Genomic DNA, 17,286 nt, shown 5'->3' with positions numbered 1-17,286 from the left:
TCCTAATAAAACTTCATAACGTATGTTATTCTCAGATACATTCAAGTGGATTCACTCTCGCTCTTGGTTTTCTATGAGATTTCGTGATTGGAGCGAGTTGATAAAGCCTGGTGACCTGTTTTACACACGACCGTAAGATTTCTGATATATATCAAAACCTTTTTTCTCACTATTAAAATACCTCTAAATTCCAGCACAGCAACCACAATACATTCTCTCAACCGTATGATTAGGTGTTAATTACTCGGGCTTATTCAAAGGGAACTTCAGCCCTCAGTCAGACAACACATCACATAAAAGATATGCACCTCGATTACACGTATTTTTAGTATTGAACACAAGTATTTGTAGTATCCAGCATGTTTAATGTTCAATGGAAATAAATAAAAGCAAGCGAGGAAACCTTACTAAGTTCTACTGTGGTCTGGTTTGTGTCATTTTCTCAACACCTTGACACTAAATGAGGGAATAAGATTAGAACTGTCACGCACTTACGTCCATATTATTTAAATATTCTTTTACTTATCTTCCGTCCGTTGTCCATTACTACTCGTTCTGGCACAATCTTGTCTGAAGGGATGGCGTTCCTGCTTGCAAAATGAATTCCACGGTCTTGTATATGGTTATGCACAACAACTATTTTCTCTTCCATTCACATCCATATGACACGAGGTCCACAAAGTCACACAGTACATGAACATAGGAGAAATAATTGTACAACTCCCGCCAAAACTTTATATAAAAGGTAGCATTGCTTAGTGTAGAATGGCTGACACCCAAAGTCTTGTTCCTTTATTTCTTTTGAGAGATGTACACAACGAAATAAACGGATACAGCGCATTTGTAGACAATTGTACCTGTTGTCAAATACTGAAATATATTATATTGCCAATAAAATTTATCGAACACTTATGACCTTAGTTCTGTTTATACAGTCTCGTTCGAACATTTTGTTTGGAGGCATTCAACATACTGGCGATTACACAGCTTATTAATGTTTACTAGGCGAACCAAAAATGAGACAGAATGTCTGGATACATCGATATTTATACTATGTTTCCAGTGGTTAACACCTTTACAATTACACACGTCGTATATCATATGTAACCATGAGCGCTTATTATAGTCATATACAGGGTGTGACAGAAAGATACGGCCAAACTTTCAGGAAACATTCCTCACACACAAAGAAAGAAAATATGTTATGTGGACATGTGTCCGGAAACGCTTACTTTCCCCGTTAGAGCTCATTTTATTACTTCTCTTCAAATCACATTAATCATGGAATGGGAACACACAGCAACAGAACGTACCAGCGTGACTTCAAACACTTTGTTATAGGAAATGTTCAAAATGCGTACGAACACTTCGACTGAAATGTGTAGGAGCTCCATCGTGCGTGAACCACATGTTGTGTCGTACTTGTAAAGACACATGTTCTAGCAGCACAGGTAGAGTATCCCGCATGAAATCATTATAACGTGCTCCATTGAGCTAGGTGGAAGAACATGGGGCCCAATCAAGACATCACCAACAATGCCTGCCCAAACGTTCACAGAAAATCTGTGTTGATGACGTGATTGCACAATTGCGTGCGGATTCTCGTCAGCCCACACATGTTGATTGTGAAAATTTACAACTTGATCACGTTGGAATGAAGCCTCATCAGTAATGAGAACATTTGCACTGAAATGAGTATTGACACACTGTTGGATGAACCATTCGCAGAAGTGTACCCGTGGAGGCCAATCAGCTGCTGATAGTGCCTGCACACGCTGTACACGGTACGGAAACAGCTTGTTCTCCCGTAGCACTCTCCATACAGTGACGTGGTCAATGTTACCTTGTACAGCAGCAACTTCTCTGACGCTGACATTAGGGTTATCGTCAACTGCACGAAGAATTGCCTCGTCCATTGCAGGTGTCCTCGTCGTTCTAGGTCCTCCCCAGTCGCGAGTCATAGGCTGGAATATTCCGTGCTCCCGAAGACGCCGATCAATTGCTTCGATCGTCTTCCTGTGGGGACACCTTCGTTCTGGAAATCTGTCTCGACACAAACATACCGCGCCACGGCTATTTCCCCTTGCTAATCCATACATCAAATGGGCATCTGCCAACTCCGCATTTGTAAACATTGCACTGACTGCAAAACCACGTTCGTGATGAACACTAACCTGTTGATGCTACGTACTGATGTGCTTGCTGCTAGTACTGTAGAGCAATGAGTCGCATGTCAACACAAGCACCGAAGTCGACATTACCTTCCTTCAATTGGGCCAACTGGCGGTGAATCGAGGAAGTACAGTACATACTGACGAAACTAAAATGAGCTCTAACATGGAAATTAAGCGTTTCCGGGCACATTTCCACATAACATCTTTTCTTTATTTGTGTGTGAGGAATGTTTCCTGAAAGTTTGGCCGTACCTTTTTGTAACACCCTGTATAAAATGTTAATGATCTGTATGTTGTATGCAGTAGCAGATTGTTTGTTTTTCCAAATAGCAGATAAAACTTAACACCGACCATTTAAGGATAAGCTGTTTTATGCATGATTTTGATGAGGAGTTAAATGGATGTGTGTTGTTTTATGTTGCAGTACGTGGGGCGCAGTGTCCTGTGAGATGGGCAAGACGTACGACATCATCCGGTACCACGTGGCTCCACCGCTACTAATCGTCGGCTTCACATGTGGCGTTCAATTGCTTGTTCTGGTTGGCGCCGGTCAGCCCGCCACACTGTCCGTCGCGCTCTCGCGCTGCTGGGGCAACACGTTTTCGTGGACGGCCGTAATCCTCTTGCTGAAGTGTGCCGCACTCTCCCTCCACGCGCCAGGCCCTTCCAAATACGGGCCGCACTCGAGCGACAAATCCAGGCCACTCTACACGGTATGCCTGTAAACACGCTATTGCTGTAACGTGAGATAGCAGTTGGAGGATTCTTAATTTTATCAGATGTTTCTGCTGCATTCGACGGATCTAGCAATGAGTAGCCTTGCCATGCTATAAGAATGGCTCAACGGTGGGGCGGGGGGTGTTGAAGGAAGCGGGCCATAAGCATCCGCCAATAAAATGGTTCAAATGGCTCTGAGCACTATGGGACTTAACATCTATGGTCATCAGTCCCCTAGAACTTAGAACTACTTAAACCTAACTAACCTAAGGACATCACACAACACCCAGTCATCACGAGGCAGGGAAAATCCCTAACCCCGCCGGGAATCGAACATCCGCCAATAAACCACAAGCAGCTGCACTATGTTATCAAAACTATCCGGAAACCCTCAAAAACATACGTTTTTCGTATTAGGTGCATTATGCTGTCACCTACTGCCATGTACTCCATATCAGCGACCTCAGAAGTCATCAGATATCGTGAGAGAACAGAATGTGGCGCTCGCGGAACACACGGACTTAGAACGTGGTCAGGTGATGGGGTGTCACTTATGTCATACGTCTGTACGCGGGATTTCCACACTGGTAGATCCCTAGATCTACTGTTTCCGATCAGATAGTGAAGCGGAAACGTGAAGGGACACGAACAGCACAAAAGCGTACAGGCCGATCTCGTCTGCTAACTGACAGAGACGGCCGATAGTTGAAGAATGTCGTAATGTGTAATTTTCATGTAGTGCGCTTGCACCCCTTGTTGTTTTGCGTGGCACTATCACAGCACGGGCCTACTTTGATGTCTTAAGCATAGTGCTGACCTGAATCCTACAGAACACCTTTGGGATGTTTTGGAACGCCAACTTCATGCCAGGCCTGACCGACCGACATCGAACCTCTCCTCAGTGCAGTACTCCGTGAAGAACGGGGTGCCATTCCCCAAGAAACCTTCCAGTACCTGATTGAACGTATGCCTACGAGAGTGGAAGCTGTCATCAAGGCTATGGGTGGGTCAACACCATATTCAATTCCAGCATTAGCGATGGAGGGCGCTATTGACTTGTAAGTCATTTTCAACCAGGTGTCGGTATACTTTTGATCACATAGTGTAGTCATATTGGAGGGACACCTGCTAACACCAGATCAGCCCGCTGCCATCTTCGCCGCTTAGCACTAAGCAAGGCTGGAGGGACGAACATCATCTCCGACGGTATGCTTCTACACTTGCCGTTGGCAGCTGTTCACAACCTGGCGTCCCTTTTCAACGCAGTAATAAGGATCGGCAGCTAGGCTGCAGTATGGAAGCGTGCAGAGATCGTAGCTATCACCGAGCCTGTAACAGACGTACGATCCCTATGAAACTGTCTGCCGATAAGCCTAGTCTCTCGAGTATCCAAGGCATTCTAGAGTCTCTTCCTCCGAAGTCTACTAGACCATGTGGAAGCTGAAAACTTTACAAGATGTCCAATTCGGAAAGGGCACTCTCAGCTGACCAAGTATCGCGCTTGACGGAGGATGCAATGGACGCCTTCGACCACCACGAGCTCTTTGGAGCCTTGCCGTTTGATGTCACCAGAGCTTTTGACTTCGTGTGGCATGAGAGACTACTGTTTAACTTGGTAATACACGCAGTACAAAAAAAAACACGTGAGACTACTAGGCAACTACCTGGAGGGCGTATGTACATGGTGCCGACGTCACTTCAATGTCACCAGCGTACCTCACGGGTCGCTGCTTGGGCTAATATTGTAGACGTTATACACGACAGACATTCCCATGAAACCACAGGTGAAGCCGGCCTTGTGGCCGTGCGGTTAAAGGCGCTGCAGTCTGGAACCGCAAGACCGCTACGGTCGCAGGTTCGAATCCTGCCTCGGGCATGGATGTTTGTGATGTCCTTAGGTTAGTTAGGTTTAACTAGTTCTAAGTTCTAGGGGACTAATGACCTCAGCAGTTGAGTCCCATAGTGCTCAGAGCCATTTGAACCATTTGAAGCCGGCCTTATACGCTAATGACACGGCCTTGTGAACCGAGAACTTAAATTGACAGATACGGCAACGAAGACTTCAAGTAGTGATAGATCAACTCCGTGACGGCTGTTTTCCAACCTGAGCAAAGCGCAGGCCATTATCATTAAGAAGAGGGTGCTCGGTACTACCCACCTACGGGCTTCTGTACCGCGACTGAAAGGACGGTGTCGAGAAGCTGCAAGACTTTCTACAAACAGATTGCTAACTCTCCAAATATACACATCAGAATCCTCAGCAACAAAGGCAACTTGTGGCTCACCCTGCTATGGCCACGTCACCTTCGGAACTAACGTGGTGCAATAATAAAGAAATAAATAAATAAAATATTAAAAAGTACTACTTCGGTAGCAGTAATTGGATCCACCATATTTTACTGCCATACATAAGGAACAGACACAAAACCATGCACGAAGAATGAAGGGAAAATACAAAGTCTGGAATTTTAATCTTACACTGAGGTGGCAAAAGTCATTGGACAGCGATACGCACATATACAAATGGCGCTAGTATCGCTCACACAATGCATAAAAGAGAAATTCATTGGCCGATCTGACATATTCAGGCGATTCATGTGAAAAGTTTCCGACGTGATTAAGGCCGCACGACGGGTATTAATAAACTTTGAACTCAGAATGGTAGTTGGAGCTAGCTGCATGGGACATTCCATTTGGGAAATCGACAGGGAATTCAATATTCCGATATCCACAGTGAAAAGAGTGTGGCAAGAATACCAAATTCCAGGCATTACCTCTCACCACGGACAACGCAGTGGCCGACCGAGAGCAGCGCCGTTTGCGTAGAGTTGTCAGTGCTAATAGACGACAAACACTGCGTGAAATAGCCACAGAAAGCAATGTGGGACGTACGACGAATATATCCGTTAGATGGTAACGGACGATCGACGAGAGCGCCTTTGCTAACAGCACGATATCGCCTGGAGCACCTGTCCTGTACGAGTAACCATATTGATTGGTCCATAGACGACTGGAAAACCGTGGCCTGGTCAGATGAATCCCGATTTCAGTTGATAAGAGTTGGTGCTATGTTTCGAGTGTGGTGCAGACCCCACGAAGCTGTCAACAAGGCACTGTGCAACCTGGTGGTGGGTCAACAATGGCGTGGGTAGTGTTTACATGGGAGGACTGGGCCCTCTCGTCCAACTGAACAGACCAATAACTGAAAGTGGTTACGTTCGACTGCTTGGATACCATTTGCAGCCAATTTTTATGGGTGACAATACGCCATGTCACTGAGCCACAATTGTTCATAATTGGTTTGAAGAACATTCTGGACAGTTCGAGTGAATGATTTGGCCATCCTTATCGTCCAACATGAATTCCAACAAACATATATGGGACATAGTCGAACGGTCAGTTCGTTCACAAAATCCAGCACCGGAAACATTTTCGCAGTTATGGACAGCTACAGAGACAGCATAGCTCAATATTTCTGCAGGGGCTTCTGGCGACTTGTTGAGTCCATGACACGTCGAGTTGGTGCACTGCGGCGGGCTGAAGGTGATCCGGCACGATATTACAAGTTATCCCACGACTTTTGTCACGTCAATGTAAATTGCAAGTTAAGAGTTACCAGTACTGAGGCGGTGCGCACGCCGCTTCAGTTCCAGCCCATCCAGGAGGTAACCATGAGTTTTGAAGGACTCCGTCCCTTCCTGTATTTGCCGCGAGAATACCCATCCACCGAGCTAGAACGGATCAGCCACGCGCCTATGAGCGCATCTTCTACCAGAAGACAGTGTGATTACGAAACCGTCACATACGCTCTCTTGGGATCCGCGTGGAACGAGATGACCCCAACTACTCCGGATGTAAAGTTTCGGTACCACTGATAACGAGTAAGGCAAAACAGAACAGCAGCACAAGAAAGGCCAACAGCCAGTTCGGACGCAACAGCAAACGCGGGACTGCGGAAAAACCCGTTATTTCTGCATCTTCCTTACGCCAGATCAGTTGTTATCGGGTGCTTACCTGGATGTCACTCATTGCACGCTATCCACATAGCATTTACGTACACCTGCCTGCGGACTTGGATTTGGAAGTTGTTATACTGCTAGTCGACGTAGCGATCTTGTCTGGAATTTATCGTGTGGACTGTGATAGTGAATTGTCTTGATATGAAGGGAACGATCACTCCAAGCAAAAAAGTCTAGCGAACGTGGACTCTAAAGTGTATACCTTATGAGGTACGGGTATTTTTTCATCTTCGCTACTGTGAGACACGTCTCTTCTAGCAAACAACAGCTCATATCGCTTCAGGTATGCATTTTAGAACCCATGTTAACTAAACAATTTTTTCTTGTTTTGGATGTATACTACCTCATCCCAAAATATATAAATCAAAGAGCATGCAGTAGAGAAGATTTGTTTCACAGTATCTAAGATAAAGAAATGATCATAACTCTTAAGGAACGCATTTTAGAGCCCATGTTTACATCCACATGATTACTCTACAATTCACAATCAACTGCCCGTTAGAGGGTTCGTCGGACCTGCTTCCAGCTATCTGTTACATTATTACTCTATTAAACGCTAATATTCAGTACGTGAAATCAAATAAGCAGAAGTGTCATCAAAAACCAGTTACAAGTTAAATACATTTTAAAGTACAAAGTATTGGAAACACAAATTTACATTTTGGCGGCAAGGTGGAATTGTTAAGACGTTAAAGAAACTCAGTTCATTTGCAACTATCACATGTTTCACGGCAGGGGCGGTGGCAAGGGGGCGGGGGGCTATGGGGCTATACCCCCCCCCCATATGGAGTATCATATTACACTGGATAAAATGACTTCAGAAATCAGCGAATATATTACTTCAACAGATTCACTCATTTTGTTAGTAATTATGTAGCAATATAAGTTACAATGTATTTGAAATACACTTTAACAAAAGAATAAGAGCGGCAAATAGCTTACTATCTAAACCAATAAATATAATTTAGCTTAAAATGGGCGTCTTGTTATTTATTAATATATGTTGGATGCATATTAATGTACGAGTAACACAATAATTAAGAAAGCTGAATATGCCTCGTATGCCCACCAACACTTAAATTGCTGACCCCAGCAAAAACTTCGAAATCGCCGGACATCTGGGTCAAATCGTATTATGTTTCCGGGTACAAACATTCTGTAGACACGTTTTTACCCTGAACTCCAAAACAGTTACCAAAAACTTCTTTAAGCAACACCGAATTTTACCTTTTTCGGTGGAGGATCCCAACTCTCCTTTTGTTAAACGATATTCCATTCCCCCAACCCCCCTCTAACACCCTCTCCACCGCCATTAGCCCCCCCCCCCCACCCCTTGACTGACTTCTAGAATCGCCCCTGTTCCACAGTAAGATTCCATATTCTGTTTCAAGGTGCAAGTTGGTGCACGATCGAGGAAGCATAGCGTAACTATCCATATGTTATATAAATAGTTCTAAAAATACATAGCGTTTTACTCACTATAAAATTATGTAACTGACATTAACAATATATTTGAAATAGCTTTAATATATTACACAGAGCTTAAATGTGTATAAAGTGAAATATTCACTGCAGCAAACACATCCTGAGTTCCTAGGCACACTATCCTCCTGTATGAGCTAGCCACAACGTTGGGCCTCTCTCACCCATAAAGCAACCATTGTGAGGTGACACCTCACATGTCAGCTCTTACTGACTCACATTTTTTTAATAAACAAATAAAATCTGAATTTGCCCCTGGGCTCAATGCTCCTTTGCTTTAATTCTTAGGCTTCAAAAGTACCATGAAAATAGGATTCACTGAGGAAAGTATTGTGATCGTCAGACTACAACATCAAAAACTCAAGTTTTGGTACTGTGAACCGCTGCGTGGCGCTCACGTGATCAGATCGTGACAGGCAAGTGGGGACATCGCTCTCATGGGACACCAGTATGGCAGTCCGAGCATGGCGACGGTCACAGAGACATTAGAGGGAGATGCGCCTTAGGGCTATAGTGAATGGCGTGTGGTCACAGTTAGGAGCATGTGAAGGAAATCTAAAAACCACGTCGAGGATGCAAGGAGGATGCTTCGGGAACCATTGCTTTGGGTGGCTATAGAAGACAGATCAAGACACAGTTTTAGCATGAGAGCAATGGGATTCAGTACTGAAGAACAGACATTGAATGGCATAATTCTTTCAGTAATGTTATACAATCAGACTGCAACAAAAATAAAACCGTAGCACAAAAAACGATTGGTAGTAGCTTATCTAAAGCTGATCTCTTGTTGTACACTGCTACCTTTTCGATTGGGCCCATGTCCACTAATACATCACCAACCTTTTCTGATGCATTATTATACAATCGAAGGATGCTGTACAATGTCTCCAGTTTCTATTTTCCCTCAAAAATTGCTGCTATGTTGATGGGATTTAGTGAGTACCTCTTAAAATCAGTTTTGGCTTAAGTGTTTTATGGTTGCAGATCTACTCCAGGAATTTCAACTAATCTGTAAATAATGGTCCGTTTTATTGAATTATTTTCTCCTGAGCACTTCTTTGTGTATTTCTACACTTACAAGGGTTAGTCATAAAGTTTTAATCATCAAAACGAAAAAATAAACTGAGCTGTAATCAAGAAACGTGGTGCTGGTGCTAGTCCCCATATTCACCTTTCATTGTGATACATTTTTCGCCAACGATAGATAATTTAGTGGAGGCCGTACAACACCTCCATTCTGTAAGCCGTGCATCGGTGGCTGGGGCTTACAGTTTGGCTCTGTAGCTCACCTTGCGACTTAAGCTTAATGTCCCTGTCTGTGCAGATGATCACTCTCGATCGGGTTCCATTAATGAAGTGGTGATGCAACTGTTGTGACTGTGGAAAAATACAGTTCTGCTATTCCGTGAAGAGTATGCGCATTTGTTTTAAGGGATGCTTACCACTTACTTAGTGCACGAGTTCTTGCCAGAGCAGTGTTAAAATTACATGAACAAAATATTACATAACGTTCCACATCCCTACCTACTTCATAAATCAGTACTGACACTTATGAATAATAATAATGTTGGTCACACTTTCTGATCACGGAATCGATGCCAACGATTAGTATAACTATTCTCAGCATTTAACACACCTCAGCTCAAAATACTAACAATTGTGATCCGTGCTCTAATGTACAGGGTCGGCCACCACAACTCATCTCCCCTGTCAGTGACTGTGAAGCACTTTGACTAGTCAAGGTCAGGAAAAAGCAATGCTTCCATGTATGTAAATGCTCTGAATAGCCAATGAGATGTGTAGACGCTGTCTTCAGGTGAACTTACACGCCTTAGCACCCAACCAAGACGCCGCAACAACGTGATATTCTAGCCAAATAGTAGGGCTTGTGACGTATTGCACAACATTATTATTTGCTCAGCGCCAGTTTGCCATAAGTGTTATACACGCCGCCCCCCCCCCCCCCAACCTTAATTTTTTTCGAAATGAGAAATTCGCAAGACCAATGAAAACTTTGAACTCAATGAGTCGCAAACCGTGTTGCCAGCTCCTTCACTAAGACTGTAGAATATTTCCTTGTTTGTTAATGAAATTAACATAGTTTGATCGGGCTTAAATATTACCTTGATCTTGTCTAATTACCGAAATACCGTAAAGTAAGCTAACTCTTACAAGATAAAACACGGCAAGTGCCATAGCCTGATTTCCCAGAAACTTCGCTCAGAGGAGTAGGAGTGTAAATAAGCAAACACGTGTCTCAGCTTATCCGTAGATACTCGACTGTTTCTGTCGAAACGACGATCAGAGCTTCAGACGTTATATATTGTTGTTTTTGGAGTGTACAGGCACTCAACGGTGAAGTTATCAGAGCCATTACAAATATTAAAAGAAACTAATATTAGTGAAAGGGCTAAAAACGTTGGCACACTGACCCTTGCACTCTCTTACTCCCACACTCCCACACAGTCACTCCATATTACACTTCGTAAAACAAAGGGGTGAAAGGTGTAGCACCTGGGATGAAAAAAGAAGTAAAACGATAGAGGAGCTAAGACAATGGGACAGGGATATGTGACTAGCTGACCATTTACAAAGAAAGCATGGGTGAACCAGTTACCCTGTTGCCGCATTAAGAACATCTCCGTAACCCGAAATAATTTAGATGCCTTTTAGCATGCGAGAATCTCAGCCGAAATGGTGGACAGTGGCTAGCGTCGCAGGCTCTCAGTTTTGCACCCTTTGTTCGAAATCCGATTATTGTTTATATTTTTATTTCATTTATCTAACCATGTCTGTAAAAGGTAGCTGTACTTATCAGGTTTGTGGCGTTATATTAATTGTAAAATTACATATGGGTTTCACAATAAGAGTCATACATTTATTCATATTATATAATATACGAATGTATTGTATTTTCAGGGGTTACAATCTTTTTAAATTCTCATATTCTTATATTTCATTCTTATATCTATTCTTATATTTTATTCTGATGTTTATATTTCAGGAAGTTATGGTGCATTCCCTTGGATGGTACCAATCCTAGAAACATTCCAAATATAGAAATTCCGAAGACCATGAGCATCGCATGAGGGCAGGTTTACCACAGTGACATTCCTTTGTATGAATCTCCCTCGGGAAAGAAACGTCGTTAACACTGCTGAAGATTTCATGCGTTGGCAATAATTTCGCGGCAAACCACGCATAATGGATCCGTTTACCGAAAACTGGCTCCTCCAGTTGCTAATAAATCAAGGTACACTATTGGAATTTCACCGAAAACTTTAGACAAATTTCTGTCTGTCTGTCTCTCTCTCTCTGTCTCTCTCTTTTTGTGTTCACCAGACATAAATTAGTAGATGAAAAAGGATATTATTTCAACATGCAATGGAAAACATCAGTATAATAATCTTCTACGGATATGTGTAGACAAATGAAAAATAAAATAAAAATAATAATCAAGTTTCGAACACAGGGCACAAAAATGTGAAGCCCCAACTGTACCATCACTGCAGCTGAATTATGTACTGTCTTAAAGGCACATAAATTTCCCGAACACTTTGACTATCGACTTCTCAGAAACAGTCAAGTATTTACAGGTGGGCCAAAGCATATGTTCGCTTGTTTTCACCTCTCTTCCACTGAGCGAAGTTTCTGGAAAGTCGGGTTATTGCAGTTGCCGTGTTCTCCTCGTTAGTTCTAAGATTATTCATGTTATATTTCAAAATTGCCTATAATATTGACAGCTCTCTTAGCGCAATGATGCCCATATTATTAATCACTACCATTACTCCTTCATTTCTCAGTCCTTTGCTATCCTCTTTAATCTAACGTTTAACTTGTCACATAATGAAACACAAAACGTAACTGTTCACACATATTTATGTACCTTGCTGTCTTTTTGAAAAAAGGCAGTCTTTTCACATTCAAAATAGAAACGCTGCTCTGATGTGAGTTTAACTGGCGTGTTCTTCCAGCTGAGGATGAGTTGATATGGCATTGTATGATTTCTTCCCTCATTAATACTTCAGTGCTCCTGTGATATAGCACTTCATCGGTGTATCTTGTTCCCATGATTTGAGCTTTTTACGATTATTCCACGTAAAAAAACCCATTAGTTAGTTAAAAGTCATTATAAAGCAAACCTGGAACATAATTACATGTTTTATTAATTTTTCACATATTGTATAGCTATCATAATATTTAAGCAGATTTGCTCCACCTCTGTTCTGTACTTTGGTATCATGGATGCTGTCATTAAAAAAGTTCTTATACATCGTTAAGCATCCACCAGTATAATCTCTTGCTAGAATGCTTTTCAGCCTATTAAGACTGAGTTTTGTATTGCTACCTGGCGGGAAGCAACCTCAGCCACCTGCTCTTCTGCCCTATATTCATTTTTGTAGGCTCAGCTTCCAAATAGTCCCGCTAAGGCCAGACCCCCTGCTGGCAGCCAATTCTCCTTTCGCTTGGCCTGCCATGTCACTGGCCCGTAAACACACCAGTCTAATTAGCGTTCCACTTCGTCCACTGCTCCGAATGGATAAAATGTTTTGGCTGCACACATTACAGAATTATTGTATGAAGAAAGTGAGTATTAGTACGTGCTTCGCTAGAATGCGGGCATTCCGCCTATGAAATTTTGCCGTCCGACAAGCAGTTTTCATTCGGTTCTCTGTGCACACAACTCTTAAAAGTATTTTTGCAACTTTTCACATATATGTAACAGTTTGCATTGATCCTTTGTTGTATATATTCTTGAAATCACGTAGTTACTACTCGTAATGCATATTATCACATCTGCAACTTCATTCCTTGATGTAATGACTGTGACGTTCATTGTTGATAAGATTTTCTGCTTTATGCCTTACTATCTTCCTCTCTTATGTCATAATCTTTCTGCATTTTATCTCATGCTTACTTACCAGCTTACTTTTCTTCTTTGTAAATTAGTGGCAGAAATATTCTTCGCTTGATACACTTCTCTTCACATCATTACTGTTAGAGGCAGAATATTCATCACCAACTAAATAACCTCTGAATAAACTCTTTATTATCATGTGGAGCACTGCATGTGACCTGTTTCATTTAATATCCTTTACCATTTTCAATATTCTTTAATAAACTGAGCTGTTTCCTCAGCTGGTTACCTATAAGACTCAATAACTTGCCTTTTCTACATTATGAGACATTTTTCTTTCCTTAAGACAGGTCTTGATCTTTCATCACTTATAATGTGTTATTCATGAACCTTTTGTTTTTTCTTTCAGTTTATCTAAACACATTCATCATGCTCATTAGGTTCTATCTGATGGAATATGTGTTCATCTACATGTCTGTATACTGGTCATAGTTTTGTAAAGCATACTGAGTTCCTGTTTTGGGATAGAACGACTTTTTTATGCCCAGTTGTAAATATCGTTCACCCTAAGAATTTTATCCTGCTCCTATGCTATTCACCTTACCCCACTCTTGTTACTTTTTCTTTTGGACATCTTTTCAAGCTATAGCTTATCTTGAAGTTTAGGTCTTGTTTGTTATTTACACATTTCCTAGTATATCTTCTCAATCTAGGTTTTTTAAAAATCACTCGAGAAAAATTAGCTTTACATTTCGTAAGACTGGTAGGATAGTTGGAGAATGCATGGTCATATATAAATGTATATGAGTATAAATATGGCCAGTGAGTTGGGTCCTCTTGCATTTGAAGTATATAGTTTGCATAGTAGCATAGAAAACCGCCTGAAATATTATTGTCAACTATTACAATATCTCTTTAAGTCTACAATATTGTACGCCCCTTTGCTTTAATTCGACCCACTGGCTACAATTTCTTTGCATTAAGGTGAGCAATACAAATTACTTTATAGGGTCCTTCATATATCTCATAGAACTTTTCGATCAGTGCATTGATCTTGGAAGATTTGTGTCTAGTCTTAACTAACACAAAATCACTTCTGCTGAATGTTGCCTGTGATCCCTTATTTTTCTTTTCTCTGCCTTGTTCTTTGGTTTTTGTAACGCCTGATTCCTTTTCTCGTCAATTATGAAACCCTGAGTTGGGGGGAAGAATAGCGATTCTCCAATTAGGTTGGTTGGTTTCTTACCCATCAACACTTTAATGGTATACATTCCTCTAGTTGAATGCGATAGCTCATTCATCACCTCTTCACTATCTGTGATATACCCATACCAGCTGGAATGCTTGTTAGAGCAATAGGTTCTGCATAACCTACTGAATTTCTAGTAAATCTTTTAGAGGAGTGGGAAGAAGGATGACACTTGTAAATGTATAATATATTTGACCTACTGTCAGAGCTGAGTGGAGAGAAGCCTCTTGTAGCTGTAGATATAGGGCACATGCAGCAGTCCTCAGCAGGTAGGAGGCCTAGGTCAGTTGTAAAGTCTAACAGAAAGAAGAAGGTTCTGTTGCTAGGTAGTTCACATGGTAGAAGTGTGGGCCAGCTGTTGCAGGAAGTGTTGGTAAGTCAGTACCAGGTCACCAGCATTGTGGAGCCTAGTGCACGGTTGGCTCAGGTGACTGACAGCGTAGGGCAGTTATGTAGGAGGATCAGGTAGTGATAGTGAGTAGAGCAGGGAACAGTCTTGACAGCGACGGGGGATATGATGTAGGTGGTGACCTGGTAAAGATAGCTACTCGAACTGGCGTCAATGGTGAGCATTTCGTGCAACTGTTTCAGCGTCATGATCGGCCTCATCTTAATGTGGCTGTTAGGTGCATTAACATGGGGCTGGAGAGGGCGCTGATGGCAGAGGGCATGGGTCACAATCCAGTGGTTCCAGTTTGGTCTATCAGTAGATCGGGTTTCACTAGGCATGGCCTGCACCTCAATAGGTATCGGAAGTGGAGGCTCGCTAAGCTTATAGGTGACAGTGTTGTGGGTGGTGGTGGGATCACTCATGGAAAAATTCCTGTAGTAGTTGGTGTTAGAGTTGCACCTTCTTTTAGACTGAAGTCAGCTGATTGTTATACCTGCTTAAAGGAAGTCCCTCTAACTCAGGGCTCACCATTCAGAGGACGTCATGTTTCCAAGTAGAAAAGGAATTAGAATATTTCATCAAAATATAAGAGGTATTAGAAATAAAGTTAGTCAACTGCTTATAGATGTTGACTCTGAAATTATTGGTATATTGGAGCACCATTTAACCAATTGGGCAATTCAGAGGCTTCCTTTAACAGGATACAGATTAGCTGGCTGTTTCTCAAGGAGTTCCTCGTGGGGTGGAGGAGTGGCTATGTACGTAAAAATCAGTATTCCATTGGAGTCCATAGAAGTATCACAGCACTGCACTGAACAGATATTTGAATGTTGGCAAGTGAATTTAGTGAAACTAAACTTCTAATTTTTGTTGTTTATAGGTCCCCTGATTCTGACTTCAGAGCATTTCTACTCAATCTAGAGAGGGTTCTTGATTCACTTTGTAGGAAGTACCTGAAATTAGTTGTATGTGGTGTCTTCAATACAAATTTTGTATATGATGGTGCAAGGAAAAGGATGTTGGTAGATCTCCTAAATTCATATGATCTGTTGAAGACTGAGTTTTTTCTAGCTAAGGTGCAGGTGAACAGTAGCACAGCCATAGACAATATTTTTGTTCATTCTTCATTACTAGATAGGCAGTCTGTTAGTAAAAGGGTGAATGGCCTTTCAGACCATGATACACAAATTTTCACACTAAAGGGCATTTGTACTCAAACAAATGTCAGATGTAATTACAAATTATGTAGGAAAGTTAATCCAACAGAAATAGAGAGTTTTTTAAACTTTGTCATGGAACAAGGGTGGCAGGATGTGTATGGTGTTGATAACATAGATAATAAACATAATGCTTTCCTTAACACATTTCTCATGTTCTTTGAGAGTTTCTTTTCATTAGAATGTTCCAAATGGGGTACTAGCAGTAATAGGCACACCAGGTAGCTAACTAGTGGGATAAGGATATCATGTAGAACAAAGTGGGAATTATATCAAAATGTTAGAAGTAGTCAGAATCAATTACAGTAGCCCATTACAAATATTATTGTAAGGTGCTTCAAAATGTTATAAGGAAGGCTAAGAGTATGTGGTATGCAAATAGAATAGCTAATTCACACGATAAAATTATAACTATATGGTCAGTTGTGAAGGAAGTGTCTGGTCAGCAGCACAAGGTTGACAATATAAAGTCAGTTTGTAGTAAAAATATTTCTGTTACTGATAAATCAGATATATGTACAATATTTAACAATCATTTTATGAGCATTGCTGGTGAATTAAATAAAATTTTAGTTTCTCCAATAAATCATATAACTTTCTTGGCAACTGCCATTCTGAGATTGATGTCTCAAATACTCCTCTGTGATACAGGCAAGGGGGAGGCTGAGTCAATAATTATATCACTGGAGACTAAGGACTCTCATGGATATGATGGAACGCGTAGCAGAGTATTAAACTACTGTACTGCACATGTTAGCCCTGTATTTAGCCATATTTGTAATTTTTCCTTTAGGAATGGTCAATTTCTTGAACAATGAAAGTATTCAGTAGGAAAGCCGCTTTATAAATGGGAGAAAGGGATAATGTAGATAATTTTAGATCTATTTCTATGCCATCAGTGTTGGCTAAAGTTATTGAAAAGGATGTGTATGTAAGGATAATTGATCATTTTATATCACACAATTTGCTATCTAATGTACAGTTCGGCTTTACAAGTCGTTTAAAAACTGGAAATGCTATATTATCTTTTCTCTGTGAGGTACTGGATAGGTTAAACAAAAGGTTTCGAAAGCTAGGTGTATTTTTTAATTTAACTAAGGCATTTGATTGTATTGATCACAAAATATTGCTCCAGAAGTTGGACCTTTACGGAATACTGTGAGTAGCTCACAATTGGTT

The 17,286-nt window shown here is 41.4% G+C and overlaps 1 protein-coding gene across 3 annotated transcripts in view; it reads left to right on the top strand.

Moving 5' to 3' along the window:
• The window catches only part of LOC126471453 (uncharacterized), a 306,777-nt gene that overhangs the window by 203,559 nt on the left and 85,932 nt on the right, over window positions 1-17,286 (top strand). For 2 of the 3 annotated variants that reach the window (XM_050099642.1, XM_050099643.1), the window contains one exon: window positions 2,599-2,887. In XM_050099642.1, coding sequence (XP_049955599.1) covers window positions 2,624-2,887 — 264 coding nt within the window. In that variant the 5' untranslated portion in view covers window positions 2,599-2,623. Of the gene's footprint in view, window positions 1-2,598; window positions 2,888-11,521; window positions 11,646-17,286 lie in introns of those variants that run through there. The other variant, XM_050099644.1, reaches the window with a different exon arrangement.

Source organism: Schistocerca serialis, chromosome 3 (genome assembly GCF_023864345.2).
Source record: "Schistocerca serialis cubense isolate TAMUIC-IGC-003099 chromosome 3, iqSchSeri2.2, whole genome shotgun sequence".
In the NCBI taxonomy this organism is placed as follows: domain Eukaryota; kingdom Metazoa; phylum Arthropoda; class Insecta; order Orthoptera; family Acrididae; genus Schistocerca; species Schistocerca serialis.
This window is presented reverse-complemented; position numbering and strand designations above follow the sequence as displayed.